Raw genomic sequence first — 24,270 nt, 5'->3', positions numbered from 1 at the left:
TCAGCCATGATAGGCTACGTAAATGTTTACGTAGCCTATCACGGCTGATTTAAAACAAAACAAAACGCGCGTACGCAAATGGCGGCGGCCATGGCCACCGCCATTTGCGTTCTTTATTTTGGCACATCTTAGTCTACGTAAATATTTACGTAGACTAAGATGGCAAAAATAAGGGGAATGCAAATAGCGTAGCGTCTACGCTATTTGTGTTCCCCTTATTTTCGCTGTCTTAGTCTACGTAAATGTTTACATAGACTAAGACGTGCCAAAATAAGGAACGCAAATGGCAGCGGCCATGGCCACCGCCATTTGCATACGCGCATTTTTTTTTTAAAGTCAGCTGTGATAGGCTACGTAAATCTTTACGTAGCCTATCACATTTTTTTTTTTTTAACTGGAAATGGTGGCGGCGGCAGCTGGTCGGAAGACCGGCCGCCGCTGCTGCCACCGCCTCCAGGAAGATCTGCCCCAGGTAAGTCTCGTCCCAGGGGGGGCGGGGGGGTGGCAGACCGTTCCGCCACCAATTTCGGGGGGCCGAATGCGCTGGCATTTGGCCTCCCCGAGATCCGTGGCGGAATTCTCTGACATCCCTACATGCGATCCTACTAAAGAAGTAAGTTCACAAATTAGCAACATTTTGGAAGAGGGCTGGATGGCTCTATCTATCTATCCATCCATCCATGGGATAGATTAGTCCACCGGAATTCAACTTCCTGCTCCAGAAAAATCCCAGGTGCCCCTGTTTTATGTTTTGCCAAACGGGTGACGATGGGATGCCCCATGGCCCCAATTTCTCTATGCAAAATTTTGAACAACGATTTTTTTTTGTAATAATCCACAGTCCCAAAATAATCACATGGCTAAGGTTCCTTGATAATGTGCTTTTGACTTGGTGTGAGTACCATTTTTCACGAACCAACAGATGAAAATACTTTCTTAAGATATGACAGCTATCATCCAGCACATCTCAGATGTAATTTACCCCACAGCAAGTTTTACAGAATGAAACATAACTGTACAAGAAGCCAAGATTTTTTTTAAAAGGATCACATTCATTAGTGCAATGCTTCCAAGAAAGGGGATACCCTACCCAGGTGATAAAGCTCAGGCCTGTAAACAAGACATCCTATTGGGTACCCAAAAAAGAGCGGAGAGACAACAAACTGAGCAGCAAACAACATGCATTCTTCCTTTCAATCCAGGTACAAAAAACCTACAAATGCATATTTTCTTCAACTGGCATCTGGTTCAGGATCTACCAGGTCAACTCACAAGATCAGACCTCATACATCACAGCCACAAGCGGCCCTACTAAAGAAATAAGTTCACAAATTAGCAACACTTTGGAAGAGGGCCAAGCTCTGGGATGGATGAGTCCATCTGAATTCAACTTCCTGCTCCAGAAAAATCCCAGGGTGCCTTCGTTTTATGTTTTGCCAAAGATCCACAAGGGCACCAATCCTTCTCCAGGCCGCCCCATAGCCTCAGGGAACAATTCAGTATTAGAACCTATATCTCAGTTTGCTGATTACTTCTTAAAGCCTTTCATCTCATCTATGCAATCATATATTTCAGACTCCACACGTTTTCTACAAAAGATTGAAGGCATCTAAGTGCAGCAAGAAGATACCTTAGCCACCATGGAGGTGAGGTCCTTATCCACTAGCATTCCTCAAGATGAAACGTTGCACATTGTATTCGATACATTACAAAAACATGAAAAAGAAATCCACCAACCCATTTTTTTCCCCCTTACTGGCCGAGATAGCTTTGTGAAAGAATTATTTCTCATTCAATAAGAACTTTTTCTGGCCAACTAAACAGGTGGCAATGGGATGCCCACGGCCCCAGAAATTGTCAATTTATCTATGCAAAATTTTGAACATTTTTTTTTGTAATAATCCACACAGTCCCAAAATAATCACATGGCTAAGGTACCCTGATAATGTGTTTTTGATCTGGAGGGACATGCATCATAAGTCAGAAGAGTTTTTCCAGTGGGTGAATACAAGAGATTTAAATCTTACCTTTGAAGCATCATACAGTCCTGCGCAGGTGCACGTCTTGGATGTTGCTGTCAAAAAACACACACGTGAGCTTTGGAGTACCATTTTTCACAAACCAACAGATAAAAATACTTTCTTTTTGTTTTTAATCTATTTTTTATTTTTATAAATGAAATAAACACTACCAATAATATAATCAGAACCTTCAGTTTCCAACATTACAGTATTCTAAGAAAAAGAAAAAAGGGAGGATAGCAAAAGAAGGAAGAGAAAAAAAGAAAAAACAGAATTATATTAAACTTCAATAAGAACAAACCAAATATCCAAATGGTCTTATAGCACAGAAATAGAAACAAGCAATCCATTTCCATTGGCCATAAATTACCATTCAGTTAACACATATTAATAAACATTAAAGGTTTAGCCAACAAGGAATAGTAATAATAATAATAATAATCTGATAATGATAATGATAATAACAATAGTAATAATAACTACTTCTCTTTTTATGTTATATTGTAATACAGTGCATATTTGTGTGTGTATGTCTGTGTACACATATAAATGTATTTTTAGATATGATATTACTTAAAATATATACATCATTTGTTCCTGTTTTTATCCTTTTGTTAAACTTTCCCCCCCTTTTTATTAGGATAAAAATACTTTAAGATATGACAGCTATCATCCAGCACATCTCAGAAATAATTTAACCCACAGCAAGTTTTACAGAATGAAACATAACTGTACAAGACGCCATGATTTTTTCAAAGGACAACGTTCATTAGAGCAATGCTTCCGAGAAAGGGGATACCCTACCCAGATGATAAAATCAGCAGTTAATAAAGTACAGGCCTGTAAACGAGACATCCTATTGGGTACCCAAAAAAGAAAGCAGAAATAACAAACTGAGCAGCAAACAACATGCATTCTTCCTTTCAATCTGGTTACAAAAAAACCTACAAATGCATATTTTTTCCAACTGGCATCTGGTTCAGCATCTAGCATTTCTAACTACGAGACCCAGAGTAATGTTCCAAAGAGAACAAAAAATCTCAAGGACTCGCTAGTGCAAACAGAACATACATGGAAGACAAAAAGGACAGTGCAACCGACCATGTTTCACACACAAAGACCAAAAGGACACCATCCCCATGGCCACTGTGCATATTTTAAATTCACCAAAAAGCAAACATCTTTTGAAAACCCGAACACTGGCAATCTCATTCAGATCTCATATTTTCTGACCTGCAACTCCTCAGGAGTGATATATGCAATCTCATGCCCCTGCCACAAGATCTATGTTGGAAAGACCTCGAGACCTTAAAATCTCCAAGTAGGAGAACATCTGCACAACTTAAGACATCAAAGGGCAAGAGCACCAAAGGTCAAGCATTTCATAGAGATGTAACATAAACCAAATAACATCATTTTGGGGGTTATCAATACGGTGAACGGAGATGAAAGATTATGAAGCAAAAGAGAGCCGTTATGGATCATCTCCTTAAAAAGTGTGCTGCCCACAGGGCTTAATGAGGATTTAGATTTTTCAGGATTAAAATAAAGGCAGTAATAAAATTAGAATCGAACAAATAATGCACAATACAATGTAATAATACAAAATGAAACAGAGAAGATTGCAAGAATGTACATGTCAGGGTGGAAACTGAGCCGATAGAACCCCAGAGCAGTTCTGATTCTGAGGAGGAACAGCAATCCGTGGGAGAGGAGCTCGCTCATCTCTCACAGGCACAGCAGCTGGCAGATTCCTCCTGCCAGCATTCCTGGGATAGATAGTGACCCTGGCAGTGAGAGAGTGTGGGAGGGGGGCTTGCTGGATGCTCAACGTTGACGCCAGGAGCGACGAAAGCTGGAGGGCGCGGAAAGGAGGCGTAGCGCCCGTTTGGTGCGCAAGCAACGGTCGCGTCCCAAGGACCCAAGGGAAAGAGGGAGGATCTCTCCCTAGCCCATAAGTTCAGGGACTGCAAGTGATTCTCCTTCAAACGGGGATCAACTGCCTAACCCAGAGCATAGGCTACTCTGCTGTTCCTTGCTTAGTCGCTGATGATTAGCATCTGCAAGAGTCATTAAGTTGTAAAAGGATTAAAGCCTTGAAAACAATCCTTTTGTCTGTGTCTTGAGTTAGCTATTGGAGTAGACTGACAGAGGCCGCCAGGGCGCTCCTGACAGTACAACACCAATTATCAAAAAGAAGATATGCGAAATATGACCTATAAGTTGCAAAAGCAGAAGTAGAACATAGCAGGCACAACGGGGTGGTGTTCAGCTTAAATTAATTTAGGAAATATCAGGCACGCTTTAGGCTCCACACCAGATGTGAAATCAGGAGATGTGATCTACAGCATGCAGAAATACTAAGAAACAAGGGCACTCACTCACTCCAGAATAAGAAAAAGAACAGCTTCTAATAGGTCAGTGTTGCTTTGACAGTAGGGATGGCGGAGAATTTTTCCACGAATCTCGGGGAGGCCGAATGCCAACGCATTCGGCCCCCCGAAATTGGCGGTGAAATTCTCTGTCCCCCCGCGCCCCCCAGATGGGACTTACCTCCCTCGAATGTCCCTCTCGGCAGTGGGTCCTGGCGGCGTTTCGGCGGGGGCAGGGGCGGCGGCCGGTCTTCCGACCGGCCGCCGCCGCTGCCATTACAAAGTGAATGTAAAAAAAACAACACCCCACACACGTGATAGGCTACGTAACGATTTACATAGCCTATCACGGCTAGATTTCCAAAGTCAGCCGTGAAAGGCTACCTAAATCATTACGTAGCCTATCACAGGTGACTTTGAAAAAAAAAAAGCATGTACACAAATGGCGGCGCCCATGGGCACCGCCATTTGCGTTCCTTATTTGGGCCTGGGTAGTCTACGTAAAGATTTATGTAGACTACCCGGGCCCAAATAAGGAACACAAATGGCGGCGCCCATGGGCGCCGCCATTTGTGTACGCGCTTTTTTTTTTTTCAAAGTCACCCGTGATAGGCTACGTAACGATTTACGTAGCCTATCACGGCTGACTTTGGAAATCTAGCCGTGATAGGCTACGTAAATCGTTACGTAACCTATCACGTGTGTGTGTGTTTTTTTACATTCACTTTTTTATTTCACATCCGGGGAGACGGGGCGCTTCTCCCCGGCCTGAATTTCGGCCGGGCGAGGCGGGGCGCCTCCCCCCCGGCCTGAATTTCGGCCAGGCGAGGCAGGGCGCCTCCACCCCCGGCCTGAATTTCGGGCAGGCAAGGTGGGGCGCCTCCCCCACCGGCCTGAACTTCGGGGGGAGAACCAAAGCGCCTCCCCCCCACCGCGAAGCAAGCTGCGGGACCAGGTAAGTGATTTTCGTACATCCCTATTTGACAGACAAAAGGGGGATGCATCCCCATGAAGGGGATATTTGCCAGGCATGTGTTAACCCAAGTTCTACGCTGATCCATCCCCATAGAGGGAGGATGTTACAGGCATGTGTGAACCCCAGCTCTAAGATGATATATGCCTATGAAGGGGATATTTGCAAGGCATGGGTGAACATGATGGGGGGAAGGACAAAGTGGACATTCCAGGCATGTATGAACCCCAGATCTAAGCTCATGCATCAGCATGAAGGGGAAACATGCCAGGCATGTGTAAACTCCAGCTCTAACCTGATTCATTACCATGAAGGGGAGATGGGCAAAGCATGTGGGAACCTGAAATCTAAGCTCATGCACCCCATGAACAGGAGATGCGAGAGGCATGTGGGAACCCCAGATGTAAGCTGATGCACTCCATGAAGTGACCTGCCATGCATGTGTGAACTCCAGATCTAAGCTAATTCATCACCATGAAAGGGAGAGGTGCAAGGCATGTGTGAACCCGAAATCAAAGCTCAGGCACCCCAAGAAGGGGAGACGTGACAGGCATGTGTGAACCCCAGACCTAAGCTGATGCATCCCCATTATGGGGAGATGTCCCAGGCATGTGTAAACCCCAGGTTTAAGTTGATGTATCCCAATGAAGTGGAGATGTGCGAGCCATGTTTGAACCCCACCTGTCAGCTGATGCATCCCCATGAGAGGGATAACTGCAAGACACATGTGAACCCCATCTCTATGTTGAGGTACCCCATAAAGTGGAGATGTGCCAGGCATACGTGAGTCCGAATTCTGAGCTAATGCATCCCCATGAAGGGGAGACTTGCCCAGCATGCGTGATCCCCAGCTCTAAGCTCACGCATCCCCATTCCTAATTAGGGTATGGTTGCAAGATATATGTAAACCCCAGTTTCAAACTGATCAAGCCACAAAGGGGCAGGGGGACTCACCTGGGGTATGTTAACAGCAATGTTTCCAGAGACGCCTTCAGCAGAAGCTGCAATTCACCTTTCATTCAACCCGTCCACATGAGGCAAGCAGAGTAAGTCTCCATGGAACTCTTTGGCCAGCCCAGCAAAGGCCACATTCTGAGTCTATCTCTGGGGCAGACAGATAGTCAAGCTGGGGCAGAAGAGTGAAAACGTACAGTTACATACAAGAAGGAACACCAAAACTAACAAAATGTAAAACTTCCTAATTGTGATATCCAGAGAGGCACCTTAATTTTCAAATATTGCGCTAACAGAAGCTGTATTTCAATAGGGTTTTGTTTGCTCATTTGTTTTTTTCAGCACAGCTGGGGGCAGCAGAGTAAGTGCCCAAGTAACTCTTTGGCCTGCCCACCCAAGGTAGCATCTTGAGTCAGTCAGTAACTGGAGCACACTAGTCAAGAACAAGAGATCTGTGGAAATACAGCCAGCTAAGATGAGATCTTATATAAACTACATCTGCAGTTTTGCAGCCACAGGTGAATTGAGTCTGGCTCGTTAATACTCACAGCTGGTTCCTCCTCCTCATGAGTAGACCCTTCCAGCCTTCACCCCTTTGATGCTCAGTAGCACCATTAAAAAAGAAACTTTAAAAATTCCTGTGGGGTTGATACTTCCTCCTGATGAGTAGACTCTTGTTCCTGAGTGGACCCTTCCAGCCTTGACCCTTTGAGTGTTCTGTAGTGCTCAAAGGAGCCATTACAAATAATAAAAAAAATAAACTGTGGGGAGCTGGGTCTTCCAAAGCTGACTGCATGCAAAACAGGCACTTTTATCACTGAGCAATGGCTCCCACTCCAGTATTCTTGCCAAGAAAACCCCATGGAACGTATCACAAGGCTAAAAGATATGACGCCGGAAGATGAGCCCCTCAGGTCGGAAGGTGTCCAATATGAATTTGAGCACACTCCGGGAGAGAGCGGAGGACAGGAAGGCCTGGCATGCTATGGTCCATGGGGTCACGAAGAGTTGGACATGAATTAATGACTGAACAACAACAACAAATGGCTCTATCCTTTAGTTTTGTAGCACTAAAAGCAGCCATTTAAAAATCCTGTGGAGTCTATGGAAAAGGGGAATGGACCCAGTCATTCTGCATTTGAAGGCTCTAGACTGGGGGAACCCATAACTTAAGCTTGTCCTCTGTCAATACAGGACTTAAGCATCTCCTCTTGTTAATTAAAAATCTGGATGAGTGGTGTGAGTACTAGGTGATTTATGGTGGAGTTCTGTCTTGAAAGGGGAGTGGGGATTTGGGGGTGGGGGTGGGGGTGCCTGAGAGAATTAAGGACTGAAGTGTGCGTGTGCGTGGGGGGAGCAGGGTTTCAGACCCTGACAGTAATAATTCCAGAAGCCCGGGGTGATTACCTTTTGACAGTAGGGGAATATGTTTTTGTTTAGACAGCTTTTGGTCCTTAATCTGGTTGGCCACTCCTGGGAAACAGGAAACTGGCCTAAATAGGCCTGTGGTCTAAGCAAGCAAGATCCTTCTTATGTTCGTATTTATTCATTTAACCTACTTTTCATCCCAAATTGACTCCCATCCTGTTGTGTAGACAGGCTTACTACCAAAAAACTGCAAAGCTATGTTAACCACAGATGGCTTCCTTCACCTCTTCTGCCCAAACCCCATCCATCCCCATATGATGCAATTTTCACTACTTGCTGCATTCAGGCCTCCTGCTGCTCTGGTGGAGGCCATCTTTTCCAACTGACAGAATGGGGTGGAAGAGCTTGGACTGAGGCCTGTGCTTGCTGCCCTGTTCTTCCTCTTCAGCAGGTGGGTGGTGCTGTGGAGCAGCTTGGTATGGCGGTGCGTGTGTTCCTGTTCTCGTAAGGATTGTCAAAAGCCCCACTGAATGCAATGCCAGCTCTAGGTTTTGGGGGTCTCCCTGCGTTTGCAGCTTAAGGCTATGCATTTCCTACTGGGTAACAATGTTTCTCTTTTTATACACGCTGATGTTCTGAATGCTTTGGCAGATAATACAGACCACAACATTTGCCTCGTTTTTTATTTTTTTTATCAGGCCTTTCACTGAGCACTTCCCACCTTCGTGCCTCCTCTCCTGGGGCTTCTACTGTTCTCTGTGCTCGTAACTACAGGTAAGGAGCAGCTAGGCACCCCTTGCGTGGGAGAATTATTCCTTTGGGATCAATGGGGCCAATCAGATCTTAGCTGGTATGATTTGGTGTCACTGTATTTGTATGAATATGACTCATCAAACCAGGAGAAAGTTGTCCCGTCAAAGGCAGACATAGATTTTGAAGGGGCAAAGATCATCTGGTTAAACTATCTGAGGCAAGGGAGACCTTCCTGTCTTTCAAAGGCAGGCCATAGAAAACAGGTTCCAGGATTGAGCCTTCTGAGTCTGCAACTCAAATGTTGGAACTACTGTAGGTGCTTATGAGGGACGAAGGGCCAGCCTGGTGGCATTAAAAGAATTGTGCAAAGTAAAAGCAAATAGGTAAATTAGTTTAACAGTGCATATGGGTCACAGGGTTTGTGTTACCTGGAAGTAGAAGCTCATTTTTATTTTTTTGATGGAGGGGTGTATGGAATATTCTCATCCCTGCAAGTAGATACTAGAAAAAAGCAACCGGAAGGCTATCTTGGCTCCCTGCTCCCTAGTCTTTGAGCAATGGCTGTGTGTGTACTCTGATTCCACAAGAATGCAGGAGATGGCAAAATGTCGCCTTAAATGCAGAACGAATATTTCTGAGAATCTCAGCTTTCATCTAGGTTTCTAGCACTCACTGCAGCAAAGATACACTTGGAAGTGTTTGGGCAATGCCTGTTGATGTCTCAAAAGCTATAGGGGTTTTTCTATAACATCCAGTAGGTAGGAGTGATGTTTCAGTGCTCCTCAAATTTCCCAGGAGTAGCCAAATCAGAATAAATGATTGAGAATTGTATAAATATTACAGAATTAATTGTGCAAAGTAAAAAGGAAATATTTAAATAGCTTAACAATTTATATGGGTCACAGAGTTCGTATTGCTTGGAAGCAGAGGTTCATTTTTATTTTTTTGACAGAGGGGAGTATGGAATATATAGGATCCTACATACAGCTACAGTGGACAATTATTTAAAGGAGCGTTAGTCCCCTGGGTTATGCCTTCTCTCACTGAACAACTTAGAACTCTGCCTGCCCCATAAACTTCATGTAATCTTTTGTCTTCCCTCTTCCAGGTGCCTCTTTGGAATGTGAAGTGTGTAGGGGAGAAAACAGCTGCACAGGCAAGAAGGCTTGTGCCAAAGGCAAAGATGCCTGTGCCATCACTTTGAATTATGGTTCAGAAGGTGGGTGAGAGGGATCATAAACCAGGCCATGGCAGTAACTAGGCCACAGTTTAGGCACGGTACATGACTAGGCAAGGTGCATGGATATTTGAAGCCACCTTATATTAAGGTAGGGCAGTTGTCCAGCATGCCCAGTATGTCCACTTTGGCTGGCAGTGACTATCCAAGGCCTCAGGCAGAAGCCTTGCCCAGCCTGGCAGTTACATCCTTTAACTAGAGAGCAAATCTGGGGCCCTCTGTGTAAAAAATATGTGCTCTAAGGCTGAGCAACGGCCTCTTCTTGGGTACACAGCATAGAGACAGAGCTGGTAGGGTCCTGGGCTCCAAAGCCATACTTTAAGTTCAGTAAGACCTGGATTATATCATCAGCATACCTTAGAGACACTGTCCTCTTCCCTCCCCTGAGTCTCCTCATGCATGCTCATGTACATCCAGCCCAGGTAACACCTCTCACCTTCTAAATATACCCTCCTTTTTCTTCATTTTTTTGCAGATGACAAAAACATTTCAATTGTAGAAAAGCACTGTGCCACCTCTGATGTCTGCAAAGCTGGAGTGCTTCAGGTGACTTTTGCCAACAGAAAATTCCTCAGGAAAAATACCGCCTGTTGCATGGAAAATGCCTGCACACCAGCGACACCTGAACGTAGGTATTGTTTCCTACATGGATACAGGAAGAAGTGTTCAATCAGATACTGGGTCTCAAGCTATTTAGAGCTTTTAAGTAGGGGCATGAACTGACCACAAGATTCGGTTCAGAACCTGATTTGGCAATTCAGAAAAATGACGATTCACCTCAGACTGATTTGGAGGTTGCCCAGTTTGACTCAGGGGCCAAATCCAAATTTTGATTTGAAAATCCAGCACTTTCTGCCTCCCACTGACTATGATTAGATATCAATAAAGAATAATAGCCTATTATGAGGAAATTAATCTTGCTAAATTTCAGGCACATAGGTTCAGGGATTCTTGTGCCTTTAAAATTTTTGGTTTGGTTTGGTGTTGCTGTTTTAAAGGTGATATTTTTTGTGACCTTGTTGGCCTAATAAAGGTGTTACACCCTTTTCTTTATTTTGTTTTGGGAATATTTAAGAAAAACAGATCTTACTTCAGAATTTGCAACATGTGATTAAACTTTAATCAGTTAAAAGCCAGCTAATTACATTATCTAAAATATCATTTCATTCATTTATAGGCTCTAGAAATTGCCAGTCAAAAGTCCATAGCTTCAAAACAATTGTGGTTTTGATTTATTGAAAGGTACGTTACACATTATCATCTTGCTATTTTGGACTTTTTAAAAAGTAATTATATGGGCACCAAAATATGGTCGCTGTTCCCTTCCTTGGCAGAATGTAAAGAGGCTGGTGGCAAAACCTGTTTCTTCTAACAGCAGCATCTGGGATGAGGTGAGGGGCTGTTTGCTAGATAAAATCTGCTCATCAACACTTCATTCGCTGCCCTACTCCTATTTGTGATACATAACATTACATAGCACTTTAGACTGCTAAAGCTCAGGGCCAGAATATTATTATGTTGATTGCATGAATGCAATTAACATGCATATTTCTTCTTATATAAATAGCAGTCTCCAGAGAAGCCTGGCTACAACTGCCTCCATTGTACTTTTCCATTAGAAGTCAATGCCTGTCATCCATTTCTCTCCGGGAAAATAATGTGCCGCAGCAGGGATCCCCCGGGGTTGGGATTCAGTGTATCTCTTTGCACTGATGGAGTTGCCAGAGCTGAAATAAATGTATGACTAAATTTGGTGTTTGGTGACATTTTAATGGGCCCTCAACTGCTTGGAGGAAGGGTGGGCAAAGATTAGAATATGGTAAAACTCTCCATGTGATAGGACAGTTCTACATCCATTGGGCCTGTACCACTGTCATGTGGCTGTTAAGGGCACAGGAGCACTGCCAGAAAAGAAAGCTGGTTGCTGTTCTGTTGCAAATGATACCCTATATTTGAATTTCTGAACCTGCTCCTACTTCCTGGTAAGAGAAGGAAGAATTCATTTGCAACAGGCCAGGAATAAGGTAGCCAAGTTTCTTTTCTGGCAAGGCTGCTGTGTCTTTAATAGTTGCATTACAGGAGGAAGTACAGCACATTAAGGTTTTGCACTCTTCTTTATCTGCATGTTTGGAAAAGGTTAACCTACTAGCTTTCTGTTTGTCTTGTATAACTTATGTCAAACCTTTTAAAACACTAATCCCTTATTGTCCCTTGCCATTATTTTCAAGATTTTAACTCCAACCCCCTTCCAACTTTGTCAGTAATTTGCTAACCTTCTCCACCTCGATATATGATATACTTTATGACACTGCAGCAGTTAAAAGCAAAGGTGCCCTGTCAGTTAAAAAAGAAAAGCCTGGCAACCCTAAGAGGATTTTTTTTGGGGGGAACACTTAAATATAAAACAGAAAGTGAGCTTTTGAATTTCAGTATCAGTCTTATGATCCTTCATTGTGTGCTTGCATCTGAAATATAAAGTAATGAATTGGTTGTCTCCTCCTGGCTTATATACGACTTAAGTCACACGCACAGAGGATAAAAAGCAAAAGAACAGATGTCATGGTGGTCCATTTGACACTAAATTCACAAGGACAGTGTACTTGCAAACATTCGCCTACTTTAGAGGAGGGCAACCTGTAGCCTGAAGGCTTCATGTGGCCTTTAGCCACTCTGCACTGTCCACAGAGCCCTGGCCACTGTCCCCTGCTGCCCAGCTGATCAGCTACATGGCAAGAACACTAGCAGGGTAGGGCAGAGGGATTAACCTTAACTCCCCCTATCCCCAGGAATCCCAATACAGTCATGATAATTATTTCCCTGCTGCTGACAGTAGCAGGGAAACAGTGCTCTTGATCAGGATTGCTGGGGCAGGAGGCGGAGGGAGCGGGGAGAGGCTTTAACTCTGCCTCCACGCAATCCCATCCTCTGGTAGATCATGCCCCTCCTAACCTGCTAAGCAGCTGTTTGGCAGTGTGGATAGAGCATATTTTCTCTCTGCTGGGGTGGAGTTGGTTCTGCCCTTCTCCACCCTTACAGAGACCATCTTTGGAAGCCAGGATTGCACTTGTCACTGGCATGATCACAGTGTGTATGCGCATGCATGTATCTGTGTGGTCCCCCCAACCCTGTGCTGCATATGAGCCTCAGAGGCAAAAGATCAGTGTATTATATTTTCTGCTTCCATATAATACATTTAATCTCATCCAGGAAGGATCAAAAAGAAGGTGGTTATCAAAATGTGTTTCTGGAAACCCCGAACTTGCTCAGAAACTTATCAGATGTCCTTTAAGAAAATGATCAATAATAGCCGACAAAGTTTTCTGAATCTCACACTGATGATCTTCCCTTGTGATACTCAGCTACAGGGGGTGTTGGCTGAGATAATGTGCAGTCACACTTATTTATTTCATACATTTATTTCCTGCCTCTTTCCCCATAAACTTGAGGCAGTGAAGGTAGGGTACCCAGGCAGTTTCTCATTCAAATACCACCACAAAATGGCTCCCATGGAGGATGTGGCTACTCACATAATGGCTGCCATGGGGGCCTGGGTAGTCAAAAGAATTTGGGGCAGGGAGATAAATAGCAGGGCTAGAGGCTGGGAGGGAGGGGGAAATAGTAAGGCAAAGGGGCAGAGAGGAAAGAAAGAACAAGGCTAGAGGCTAGGAGAAGGGAGAAACAGCAAGATAAAGGGATGAGTGGGAGAGAAAGAACAAGGTGAAGGGAGATGGAAAAGGGAGAGAAATGTGAGAAAAGGGGTTGGGTGGAGAGAAAGAGCAGGGCTAGAGGCTGGGAGTGGAGAGACAGCAGGGAAAAAGGGTCTGTGTGGTTGGAAGGAGATTGGGTGGGGCCAGGAAGCAACTTTTCCCTTCCTGCCCTGCTGACCAGTGGCAGGTTCAGGAACAGGAAGGAGAACCTGCCCCCCACAATGTTATTCAATTAATTAATTTTCTGTTAACTGCTAATTAATTTTTGAAGGGGACAGGGAGTGGAGAGCTCCGCGGATACCGTTGGAAGTACCTGTGGGTGCCATACGGACCTCTGTAAGACTTTACTCACAGTCATTTTATTCCAGGAGAGGTTGATCAATAGTCTTCCCTCTGTGTGCCAGACCTCTCTTCCATTCTACATGGTTTGAATAAGGGGAGATCAGGGGAAACCCGGCTGGGCACACTCAGCAGTGATCAGGGAGTTAGCTGGTAATTAGCTCTGAAGCCTCTTTAGGGCAGTTACCTCTTTGCTTTCTGTTCATTTCTTTTTCCTTTTCACTTTTTAAAAGTTGGCTTTTGAGTTTTCTCTGGCTGTTTAATTGATTACTGGATTAAGAAACTAAACGAATTGAAATAAACAAAATGCATCTATGCTTTTGGCATGAGCTAGTAAACATCAGCATTTAATTGCTTATATTAACACTAGTGACAGGCAAGACATACGGTTGTTGCGAGATGAACATGCATGGGGAAGGAGGGCAGACGAAAAGCCCTAGATTTCAAAAACTAAACCAGTAAATTAGTGCACCTGGGTCTAATGAACAATGACTTGCTGACCACTCAAGGAGGAAGGGGATCCATGAAAACCTGTGTCAAAAAAACATCCACTTACATCAATAGAAGAAGTAAGAAATCCTGAGAGTGCCAAACTCAGGTATTCAAGGTGTGCCCAACCTTCTTGCTCTCTGTACCAAGAAACTTGTAAAACATAACATTGTGTCTTGCCCCAGTTTAAGGGCTAGGGGAATGTGTTCCAAGTGACCTTTAGTCACTGCTGATGTACTTATGTTTATACTACTACCTGGAGGGAGCAATCCTATGGCCGCTAGTCAGAGGCTAGATGGCCATAGGATATGTGGGTTTCCAGGAAACGACCTCGGAGCCTGCATTCCAAGGTTGGTTCCCAGGGAACCGACCTTCCCCCTTTCTGCACTGCCTTGAAGGCAGCACAGAACGGCCCCGCACTTGGAAGAGGAGTGCGGAGCGGCCAAAACAGGGTATTCCAGGGCAGGGAAGGTGGAAATGCCAGTGTGTCGTCTGGCAGCCTCCTCCCCTGCTCCACCTTCCCACGGCTAGACAGCTGAGATCGGAACGATACCCTCCGTGCTTCTCCTGCCGTGCACTGGATAGGCGGTTGCCTCCGAGTTTGGAGGCGGCTGCCTGTCCCCATAGGATTGCGCCCTAAGAGTGCAATCCTATGCATGTTTAGACAGCAAAAAGTCCTACAACTCCAGTGCTGGCTGGGGAATGCTGGGAATTTTAGGACATTTTTGGTCTAAGCATGCATAGGATTGCACCCCAAATAAAGGAATTTGATTTACAGTAAAAGGAAATGAAGCTGGCTGTTATTTTTGCTGCATTGAGAGACTGGTGACAGACGTCACTGAAGCACCAAGAGTAATGGTGTACGCCCAGGCATCAAATTCAAATTGGCTAAGTTTGCAAAGAAGATGCTAAACAAAGGCAAACACTTGATAAGGTAGTACAGTGCCTGTGGGTGGCAATTTCTATTTCTATATTACAAGGCAGGAAAAGAGGGTTAAAATGGAGGTGCACACACTCACTTGGAAGTTGTTTAGCACATGGACAGTCATCAGGCTTGTTGGATCTACTTTGCTTTTTACTGGAAACCCAATATCCACCAACTGGAATTATTAAGATTATTTATTATTTATTTGATTTGTACCCTGCCTTTTTACCAAGAAAAATGACACTCAGCGCAGCTTGTAACCATAAATAAAGCTTGATTAAACAAATGCATTGATTAAACTTGATGAAAACAAATGCACTGAAACATAATTAAAACACCATGATAATAGAATAAAGACAGCATCCAACAGACCTGCTTACATGCCAAAGGCCTGCTTGTATAAAAACGTTTTTGCCTGCTGGCAAAAGGACAGGAGAGAGGGAGCCAACGTCCCTTGGCAGGGAGTTCCACAGCCTGGGAGCGGCCACTAAGAACACCCTCTCTTGTGTCATCACCAAACGTGCCTCTGAAGGCAGCGATATCAAAAGAAGGGCCTCTTCCAAAGACCTTAAGATCTAGGCAGGTTCATATGGGAGAGGGCGGTCTTTCAGCTTGCCAGAATCAAAGAATTCTGGGTCTGGGAATTTCTTGTAAGTACCAGAATGGAATGTCGCTCACAGTCCTTCCATGCAAAATTCCTCCCCTGGTTACCATAAGCTTTCTTCATTTCAGCTGTATAACTGAAGGTGGGGTTGTTCTGTCGCCGCTATTATTAAATGATTGGGAGTCAGAAATCCTTTGCTGAGCTACTGCAAATCAGTCACCAGAGATCTACTAGTAAATTCAGATCTACCTTCTGCTCAGCCCTGAAGAGGCTGTCTAGACACTGGAGGGGGTAGCTTGGTGGCTTTCCCCCCTTTGTGGAGAAAGAATGGGGAGGTTTGCCCTGGGCCAGGCTCTTTAAGGGCTGGGCCCAGCATGAGCCTGGAGGGGTGAATAGGCCGCTGCCTGCATTCTTTATGATTTCCATCGGGTCTGAGGCCTACTAGTACCCAGTTAAAACTGGCCTTTTCTTGCTTTTTTGAATTCATCTCCTTGCAGTCTCCCCCCCCCCCCAGCAAAAAGGCTTGTTTCACTCATGCATCCCCAGCTTAGGTAAGCATTTATTGCCCTAGGTAAGTTTACCCAGAGCTCAACACCCTGCTGAGGTTGATGGGACACGCAGGCAGTAGCGTAGTGGCAAATCCAGAAGTGCAGGTCCCTTCGTGACAGTCACAGCCACGCCCCCTCGCAGCCACGCCCCCTTCTAAGATTATCCAACCTTGTAAGATATACAGCCTTCGACTGGGATCCAAAAACAGTGCAGCTGCCTGAGAGTAAGGCAGGGGTATTTCAATTGGACGTCTGAGAAAAAAAATGCAGGGGGGTTAAAATCCTTTTCACTCGCTCACTCACTCACAAACATTTTAGGTTTTCAAAATATTAGGGATGTATGAATCCCTTACCGGGCTCCACACAGGGGCATCCGTGGTGGTGGGGAGGCGCTCCGTCTCTCCCCCCGGAATCCTCGATGGGGGGGGAGGCGCTCCATCCCTCCCCCCGGAATCCTGCCCGGCTGGCTCCGCTCTGCAGCCAAGCCGCGGAGCTGCTGGCCGGCTCTGGTTGCCCGCAGCCAGACATCCGGCCGCCCGCAGCCGGACATCCGGCCGCTGGGCAGCCCTGCAGAGACGCAAATGGCTGTCATAGCCGCCGCCATTTGCGTCCCTGTAGTGAGCCATGATAGGCTACGTAAATAGTTACGTAGCCTATCACGGCAGGGGGGGGGAACCCCATCATACGTAAATGGTGGTAGACGCCGCCATTTGCGTACGCTGGCAATAAATTTTATTTATTTATAAATAAATAAAAGTATTTAGTTGCGTAAATACTTACATAGCCTATCATGGCTAGGAAGAAGAGGAAGCGAATGGCGGCCAGGACGGCTGCAATTCGCAAAGCAGCGCAGACGGGAGCAGGTAAGTGCTCTGTTTCGCGTGCCTTTTGTGGGGCGGGGGCGGCAGGGACTTCATCCCACGTGCCTTTCGTGGGTTGGTGGGGCGGGGGCTTCGTTCCATGATGGATTTCGGGGGGCCGAATGCACTGGCATTCGGCCTCACCGAGATCCATCGTGGAATTCTCTGACATCCCTACAAAATATGATACTCTCTGGAAGCTTCACCCACTCAACTCAGCCCTCATGGACAGATCCCTTCTCATTTAAACAGCCCCCTTGCACACTCCCGTAGCACCCCAGCATTACCCATTCGCCTTCCCTAAGCTCCTTCATTATATCTCCCCCCTCCAACAGAAACGTCCACGTACCCAGCTGGATTGAACTACACGCACACACACGCACACACAGTGGTGTAGTGGTAAATTTGGAAATGCAGGAGCTCATTGTGACAGTTTCCAAGGGCAGTCCAAAATTTCAGGCAGCTGTGTTGATCCATTTCAACAAACCAGTTCTAGGAGTTCTCATCTCTACCAGGAGCACGACTTTGGTAAAGCGAATAGGTCTTAATTGCCCATACCAGACCAAGTCATCCCAAATACTTTGCATTCCAACATAGAACAATATATTGTCGCTTGGAAAATTCATTCCCCCCACAGCTACAGTGTGGATCATAGCTAAACTCAGAGGGAACAGGGGATTCTGAGGGGGGTGGCAGATGACATCAGAGTCCCTGCCAGTGAAAAAGGGCTGGGGCTGTGTTCCTGTGAGCCCTGCCTCCACTACACCATGGCATGCAGGACCCCTTCTCTTTCCCCCTTCCTTGGCCTTGTCTGCATATGTTTACCCTCTCAGAGCTCAGTGGGGCTCGCTCCCAAGGAAGTCTGCATAGGGTTGCATGAGTAAACCCCATTGCATTTAATAGTCTTTACTCATAGGTAGCGGTGTCCTTCTCCTATTAGTCCCTGTTTATCCTTTCCTTCATCTCTATGTCTGTATATAAATAAATGTATACTAGCTGAGATGGCTTTAAAAGGGGATTACAAAAAATCCACAGAGGACAAGGCTGTCAAACCTCCTTTGGTGGCTGTATTAACTTCCTCCAGGGTCGGAGGCAGCATGTCTGAATACCACTTGGCAGCAAGGGTGGGAGAGAGGGCTTCACGGCCTGCGTTGTGGACTTCGCAGAGGCATCTGGTTAGCTACTGTGAAGAACAGAATGCTGGACTAGATAGGTCATTTGTCTGATCCAGCAGGATTCTTCTAAAGTTTCTGTTTATTTATTTAGTCCACTGATATCCCATTTTTCATCCCAGACTGGATTCTGCAGGGTTGGCAGTTATTACTGGAAGACTGTGAAGCTATGTTAACCATGGATGGCTTCCACCTCCATTTCTGGCCAAACCCCAACCATTTACACAGTGCAATTTTGCCTAGTTGCAGGAGGCTTATGCCCCTTTAGGCCTGCGGCTATTGCTCTGATGGAGGCCCTTTCTCCCAGCTGACAGAACAGGGTTGAGTTGCCCGGACTGTGGTGCCCTGTTCATCCTCTTCAGTGGTTGGTTGGTGCTGTCATGGATCTTGATATGGGGGCTCAATCACTGATAGGTGTTGGGGCACATTGCACATTCTATATACTGCTATCATAGTGTTATTTCCTGCTTTTTATTCCACATTATCCAAAATACCTCAACAAAGTCATTGTGTGTCCGATGAGGTATAAATGCGCAAGAGCAATATAGCATCACCATGATGGCGTCGTAATGTTATGGCACAAGGTGTAGATCTAGCCGGGGCGAGGGGGCTGGTCTCCCAAACAGAGTCAGATGCTTCACTGGATGCAATGGTTGCTTCATGGTCTTTATTTGGACTTTATTTGGAGTGGGTGGGTGGGCAAGGTGCCCTCTGTGGACCACCCTCCCTGAGTGTGCTCACCTCCTCTTCACTGCTATCACCACTGGTCAAGCTTTATTTCCTGGAGGACGAGGAATAAAAGGACAGAACACCTTGCTGCCTCGTCTTAAATAATGGTACCATGAAAAGAAATGGATTGCTACCAACCCCTGAAGATCATTACAATCTTTGGGGACTGTCCCAAACCCTGCCTTTTGCTGCCTAGATAGAAACGTGCTTGCGTAGACTGTCAAATGGAGACATTTGGAAGTCAGCAGTGAGTGAAATGAAGCACTAATAAGAACTCACAGGTCCTGTTCAGAGCAGAGAACAGAAAAATGGAAATCACAATAGTCTTTATATTAGTAAAACTGGAGATTAATTTTTGGTTCAGTGGGGCCCTTTTACTTCTTACTTCTTATGGAAATGTATAGTCTGCCTTGCAAATAAATTTCCTCAGCGGCTACCAGTGATATCAGAGGTGCTCAAAAGGTACAAGACTCAATAGAAGTCCAGTTGGATAGCGTCGGCTGGAGGGCTGGATGTTCTCACGTAGCAAAAGCCCCATTCAGTGTAATGTGTTTGGGAAGCATTAAGAGTGTTTCGGAAGCGCTTTAGGAGTAGAGCTGGATTAGGAGAGGATGTCCTTGTTTAACCGTTGGTTGTCATAAAGCGTTTGGAAAAGCCAGACCTGTCTCAGCTCTGTTAATGAGCTGTCAGTGGTTGAATCTAGCCAGTAACTACATAATAATAACCAAAACGAGAATTCATGGCGGTTGTCTTGGATTCCAGCTCTTGCAAGATTTTCTGACATGACTTTTCTAACATAGGAGAGACAATTTCTAACAGAAAGTCATGTTTGCAGCTTATGGCAACTCATTTTGTGCTGGATGAGAAATTTAACCCTTCTCCTCCTCCTCCTCCTCCTCCTCCCTGCTGCTCTGAATGCTTTTGCAGATACTTCAGGCCACAAAATCTGGCCATTGAGAGTGTTTGCATGTCCCATTACCATGCAGGGTCGCCTGGGACTTTTCCTCTTCTCCGTGTTTCTGCATACAGGTAAGGAGCAGCTGTTAAGTTCATCTCATGAAATGTTGGGGGGTGGGTGGGGATTTTCCATTTGAATTCACGGGCATCATACTAGCCACCCATGTGGGCTTTAGTTCTTCTTCTCTGGTTGATAACTTAGAATACTACCCAGACCATAGACTTCATGTAACCTTTGCTCATCCCTTCCTTTCTTCACCCCTCCTGCAGGTGCCTTTATGAAGTGTGAAATGTGCAGTGGAGCCACAAGCTGCACAGGCAGGAAGCAGGCTTGTCCTGAGGGCCAAGTTGCCTGTGCCATCAGTTTGATGGAAGGCTCTGGAGGTGGGTGAGAGGGACCATAAACCCGGCCATGCCAGTTAATAGACCACCATTTGTGCAAGGCACGCCAATATTTGAAGCTGCCTTATAGTGAGATAAATGGCCGGCATGCCCAGTATTGCTCTTCCTGACTGGCACCGGTTATCCAAGGCCTCAGACAGAGGTCTCTTCCAGCCTGGCAGAGTTGCAACCTTTAACTAGAGAGCAAATGTGGGGCCCTCAGTGTGCAAAACATGTGTTTTACTTCTGAGCAATAGGCATATGACATAAAGGCAAGGCTGATATCATCCTGGGCTCTAAAGCTATGCTTTAGGTCAGGGGTAGGCAACTTTTTTGGACCGTGGGCACATGTGGCAATTTGAGAAACTGCCCTTGGTACCATCACAAAATGGCTGCCATGGGAGGTGTGGCAAAGGACAAGTAACCTGCCCAAAAGTCTGAGTACAAGGTAGAGGTAGGATTTGTGCCCCAACTCCTTTCAACCAACAGTTTTCAGCACCAACAGAAACCTATTTCCCAGCAATCCCAGCTGCTGATAAGAAAATGTGTTAATTAAAAAATTAAAAGGGGTAGGGGTAGGGCACCTTGGTGGGTGCCAAGAAAGATGCATGGGGATGCATTGGTGCCCTTGGGCACCACGTTGCCTACCTGTGCTTTAGGTTCTATAAGATCTAGATTAAATCAAAAACATTGTCTTAGAGACACAGCTATCTCCCCTCATACATGCCCATGTACATCCAACCCATACCCATGCACATTGAAATATAGCCTCTCTTTTTCTGCAGGCCACACCACATTTTCATCTCTAGTTAAGAGCTGTGCATCCTCTGAGGCATGCAACACTGGACTGATTACTCTGGTTTTTGGCAAAGGAAAATTCATTAAGGAAAATACCCACTGTTGCATGGAAGATGGCTGCACACCAGGCACTCCTGTATGTAGGTATTGTTTTTCTCTTGTTCTCCTTTCCTGCCTATCTGTCAGCATGACTGTGGGTGTTTCTACATTAAGCAAAACCCCCACAAAAACCCACATCATTTCCGGAGCTTCCTGCTTTCATTTTCTTTGCGGGATTAGGAAGGGCTTCTTTACACGGCAGCCACATGGTTTGAATGCCTCCCTCCCTCCCTGGCATGTGTGCAAAGGAGGGGTGTGTGTGTCTTGTTTTCATAGCTTAACTTCTGCTGTACTGTTTTCTCTCAGCCCCCAGGAAACCTCTGACTTACTTCTGAGTAGACATAAAACGTAAGACCGTGCTGTAAGTCTGCAACCCTTGGCACACTTACATGGGCGTAAGTCACATTGAACTCAATGGGACTTACTTCTGAGTAGACATAAGAGCACCCTGTAAGTCTGCAACCCTCAGCACACTTACTTGGGAGTAAGTCCCACTGAACTTAATAGGGTGCTCTGAAACAACAGAGGACATTGCTTCTGAGCTTGGTGGGATGGGGGAATCAGATGTGTCTCCCTTCATTGCAGGGAGGCATTTTATCCTCTTCTCCCTCCGACTGAGAAATGCAGAGACTGGAGACGCAATCGGCAGGAGATTCTGGCCCTCGCGCCTGTCAAATCTCATCCTGACCACACCCCCAACAACTGAAAACAAACGCCCACAGCTGGCAGACACAGCAGTTTCTCCCGCTATTGGAGAATTTCACAGGGAGGTCATGGCGCTCCTGTTCCGTGGGCTGAGAAATGTACCACATTTTTTGCATTTGGGGAAAACATGAGATAGGCTGCGGGAGACACCCTGGAGGGTAATGGCGTCATCTAAAGAGCCCTCAGACTTCCGAGAGAGCAGGATAAAAGCTCCGTGTGATGAACCCCTATGAGTCAGAGGTCGTGCCTTGGAGGATGGGATGAGCTTTAATTGGTTAATGGTTATGATCCACAAAACCTTGATTTACAAGTTGCATTTACCTGTTTTGAGTTGGCTACACTGATATAAAGTGACATCTCTGAACTTTGAAAGGTTCTGTGTCACATGCAGGTCAGTTTCCGTGGTTGGAATGGTTTTGGTGCTGGTGGTGACTCAATAAGATGTGCATGTTATTCTTAGCAGCACGGAAGAGAGTGATGTACATTCATCCAGATCCTATATGCTTTGGCCCTCCCAAGACGAGTCATGAGTCCTTGTGACTCCGTGTTCTCTCAAGTCCTTCTTACTCTTGATTCTTACTATGCACTGGTATGACCAAATATAAATTGGATTGGCTCCTCTTGGCGTTGCTTCTGGCAATCCTGGTCCACATTTGCAGAACTGGTTGTGTCACTTCAAGGTCACCTCTGCCTGGTGTGCTTCTGCACAAGTTGAGGTTCTGCTTATGTATGCGTGTACACACAGACTCTATCAGATATGAGAATCGGGGAGTCATTCTAACTGCAACCATGTAGGGATGGTTGAGAAATTCACTCCATCAGGTTTTTTCTATGGATTTACCTGATCGGTAAGTCCCAGTCCTGAACGCAATTTGCGGTTGGAAATCTGTACATTTCTGAGCTTGCAATGTGTTCTGTTTAACAAAATAAACAAAAATAATGCCTTTGTTAACATGTTCATATCTGAAAAATGTGCAAAGAAAAGTGCGTACATTTCTAAAATTTGCACAAATTCAATGGGTGCATTGCAAAAAAAAAAAAAATCACCCCTTTGGAAATTGTGCACAAAAAAAGGTGTACACTTGAAAAATGCACAAAAATACATCCAATTTTCTATGCAGAAAGAAACCCTGTATTAAACCAGGACAGAAAAAGCTTGCTGGTGAAACAATGAGAACCTCAACGAGATTGAGCTTGTCCGGCACCCTCCACTAGATCAAATCTCTGTAGCAACACTTTAAGCTTTGCTTCACCCTCATCTTTAGTACTTATATTTGCATAGCACTCACTTTGCAAATATCTCAGTCACTAAAAAAACAATCCCATAAGGCAGGTCAGTTTTCATTATCCCAAATAGCAGGTAGGACCTGAGGGTACCTTCTCTGACGTTGCAATCCTATGCATGTTTAGACAGAGAAAAGTCCTACAACTCCCAGCTTTCCCCAGCCAGCTGGCTGGAGGGATGCTGGGAGCTGTAGGATTTTTCTCTTTCTAAACATGCATAGAATTTCACCCTTAGGTGACTTGGGCTACCTTAAGCTTCCTGACTTTTTTATTTTCCAGTGCCAAGTACAAGCGAGAAATACAATGGAAAAGCTTGCCCAGCCTGCTCTTCTTTGACGAAGACTGCCCTGAGGAGAGGGTATATTGTAAAGGAAGTGACATTTTCTGCTTTAGTTTTGTCACATTTCAAGGTATTGATATTTCTGAAGTTATATGTTTTGGGTCCCCAATGTGACACCCATGGGTGCCACTGTGTTGGCAAGGCCAGGCTGGGGCACCTGCCAAACTATTTCCCCCCTCTGCAAATGAATGGAGTGATTCCTCCTCCAGATGCTTATAGGGGGTGGGGGGCAGGGGGAGGTGCCCTGTCAAAAATGGCTGGGGTGGGTGGGATGGAAGCCTGCCCCTGCCAAGGACCATTGTAGCAACAGGGTCCTTGATGGTGGGAGAGCTTTGTTCCCTCTCCTGCTCCACCTGATTTTTTTTGGGGGGGGGTTACACTCCCCATTCAAGTGAATGGAGTGATTCCATTCCATAAAGAGAAGAAAAAAGGAGCCAGAGCCAGAGAGTGAGAGAGAGAAGGGAGAGAGAGAAGAGGAGCCTTAATGATAACTGGCGACTGGTCAAACCATTTGGATGGACTGTTAGCTGCACTCCGTAATCAGGAGCTTGTAGATGTAATATATTAAAAGCTGATGATCATTGTCTGTTCTAAGGCCTAATTTGCTGTTTCCCAAACTGTCTCCCAACTAGGGATGTCAGAGAATTCTGCCACG

At 45.5% G+C, this 24,270-nt stretch overlaps 1 protein-coding gene and 2 long non-coding RNA genes across 3 annotated transcripts in view; 2 read left to right on the top strand and 1 right to left on the bottom strand.

Annotated features, from left to right (window-relative positions):
• Positions 1–273: 273 nt before the first annotated feature.
• On the bottom strand, positions 274–13,031 carry LOC146337769 (uncharacterized). The gene is made up of 3 exons (XR_014785084.1): positions 10,115–13,031; positions 6,321–6,492; positions 274–2,074 (listed from the first exon to the last, which is right to left on the bottom strand). It is a non-coding gene; the product is annotated as an uncharacterized LOC146337769 (long non-coding RNA).
• LOC146337770 (uncharacterized) lies at positions 5,114–11,445 on the top strand. Its single transcript, XR_014785085.1, has 5 exons — positions 5,114–6,838; positions 8,387–8,462; positions 9,550–9,660; positions 10,154–10,306; positions 10,856–11,445. It is a non-coding gene; the product is annotated as an uncharacterized LOC146337770 (long non-coding RNA).
• Positions 13,032–17,095: 4,064 nt separating the features above from the next.
• The window catches only part of LOC146337767 (protein RoBo-1-like), a 50,662-nt gene continuing 43,487 nt past the window's right edge, over positions 17,096–24,270 (top strand). Inside the window, exons 1-5 of the mRNA XM_084815223.1 lie at positions 17,096–17,153; positions 19,979–20,080; positions 20,279–20,392; positions 21,175–21,327; positions 23,555–23,685. Of these exons, the coding sequence (XP_084671349.1) occupies positions 17,105–17,153; positions 19,979–20,080; positions 20,279–20,392; positions 21,175–21,327; positions 23,555–23,685 (549 nt within the window). The 5' untranslated portion in view covers positions 17,096–17,104. The remainder of the gene's footprint in view (positions 17,154–19,978; positions 20,081–20,278; positions 20,393–21,174; positions 21,328–23,554; positions 23,686–24,270) is intronic.

This window comes from Heloderma suspectum, chromosome 10 (assembly GCF_057233095.1).
Source record: "Heloderma suspectum isolate Gila_16-S chromosome 10, 16-S_ref, whole genome shotgun sequence".
In the NCBI taxonomy this organism is placed as follows: domain Eukaryota; kingdom Metazoa; phylum Chordata; class Lepidosauria; order Squamata; family Helodermatidae; genus Heloderma; species Heloderma suspectum.
Note: the sequence above shows the minus strand (reverse complement) of the source record. Positions and strands in the feature narration are given on the sequence as shown.